This window comes from Emiliania huxleyi, assembly GCF_000372725.1.
Source record: "Emiliania huxleyi CCMP1516 unplaced genomic scaffold EMIHUscaffold_8059, whole genome shotgun sequence".
Taxonomy (NCBI): Eukaryota; Haptophyta; order Isochrysidales; family Noelaerhabdaceae; genus Emiliania; species Emiliania huxleyi.
The window spans coordinates 1-1,290 of NW_005195973.1; the positions used below are offsets into that span (position 1 = coordinate 1).

General features: G+C 58.9%; 1 protein-coding gene across 1 annotated transcript; it reads right to left on the reverse strand.

Annotated features, from left to right (window-relative positions):
- Positions 1-11: 11 nt before the first annotated feature.
- On the reverse strand, positions 12-224 carry EMIHUDRAFT_258714 (hypothetical protein; the record flags this gene model as incomplete). Its single annotated transcript, XM_005759222.1, has 1 exon — positions 12-224. A coding segment is annotated over one exon (213 nt), but the record flags the coding sequence as incomplete, so codon positions are not given.
- Between the last annotated feature and the right edge of the window lie 1,066 nt (positions 225-1,290).

Sequence of the window (1,290 nt, forward strand, 5' to 3'; positions counted from 1 at the left end):
AAGTCGCGCACTCCCGCGTCATACGCTTCGCGTAACGCCTCGACCGGCTTGGTCTTCGAGACTGCGACGAGACGAGGCTCCTCGCCCTCGCCAGCCGCCGCCGCGAGCCGCCGACGCACGGCGGCAAGCGCCTGCTGCACGTCGTGTGCCTCGCAGCATAGCGGCCGTGCACGCGCGTGCAGCGCGGGACGACAGAGGCTGCTGCTGATCGCAGCCAGGATCATCTCTTGGCCGCAGCACGACAACCGAGCCAGCGAGGTGGGTATTCTTTTTGCTTGGGGCGGCCAGCAAGCTGAAATTCTGGAAAAACCTGACCGGCCCCTGCGGTGCCCCTACCTACCTACCTACCTACCTCCCCTACTTATGGGAAACTAAAAAAGAAATCACGGTATGGGTGAAGGTGGGGCTCCTCCCATAAAGAAAGAAAGAAGACAGGCAACCCAAGGGAGGGATGGGAGGACGGTACGCCGCCACCACACAGGGATTTTAGGGGAGAAGTGTGGTGTTAGCCGTCGCCCACCCTCGGGCGTCTACCACTTCCTATCTCTCTCCGCAGTTTATCACCAATTCTTGCAGCGACCTTCATGCCACCTCGCATTCTTCTCACTCTCGTCGTTCTCTCTCCTGCTGTCTCTTCCCCTGACTCATCGCTCTCCTCGGCCTCGTTCTGAGACGCCGCTGTCGTCTGCCGATCTCTTGCTCTCGCTGCTTCTCTCGCCTTTCTGCGTAACTCCGCTCTCCTCTCCGCGTATTTTGGTCCCTCGAGTTTATCGAGCATTCCTCGCGCAAGGACCACATTTCTGACTCCCACTGCGAGCATATCCCGCCCTGTCATGTCGTTGCTCAGGTCCACTCTCGTTTCGAGCACTTGTACCTCAATGGTCGGTGTTGGCACTGGGGTTCCCTTCGGGTATATTGTGACAGCTGACGGCGGGATTTCCACTTTTGTTTCGTCCTCCTCGGGGTCGTCTTCCCCGGCTTCCTTGCGTTCGGCGTGGCTTACCCTCCATGCCGTGAACAGGCGCTTTATCCACTCTATATTCTTCTCTCGTTCCTCTGCCCGTGCCTTGGTCTTGTCGTTGTTTCGCACCCATGTCTGTATGGCCATCGAGGCTGCCTTCCCCACTACCTGTAGTTCACTCGTCACCTCTCCCGCGAGCTCCCCTCTCTTTCTTTCGGTTATGGTGTCCGTGAGTGCGGGCAGCGTGCAGGCAATCACGGGCGCTATTTTGTCGTACTCCCCTTCGGCGAGCGCTCCGAATCTAGACCCCATTGCCTTAAGGAGGCTGC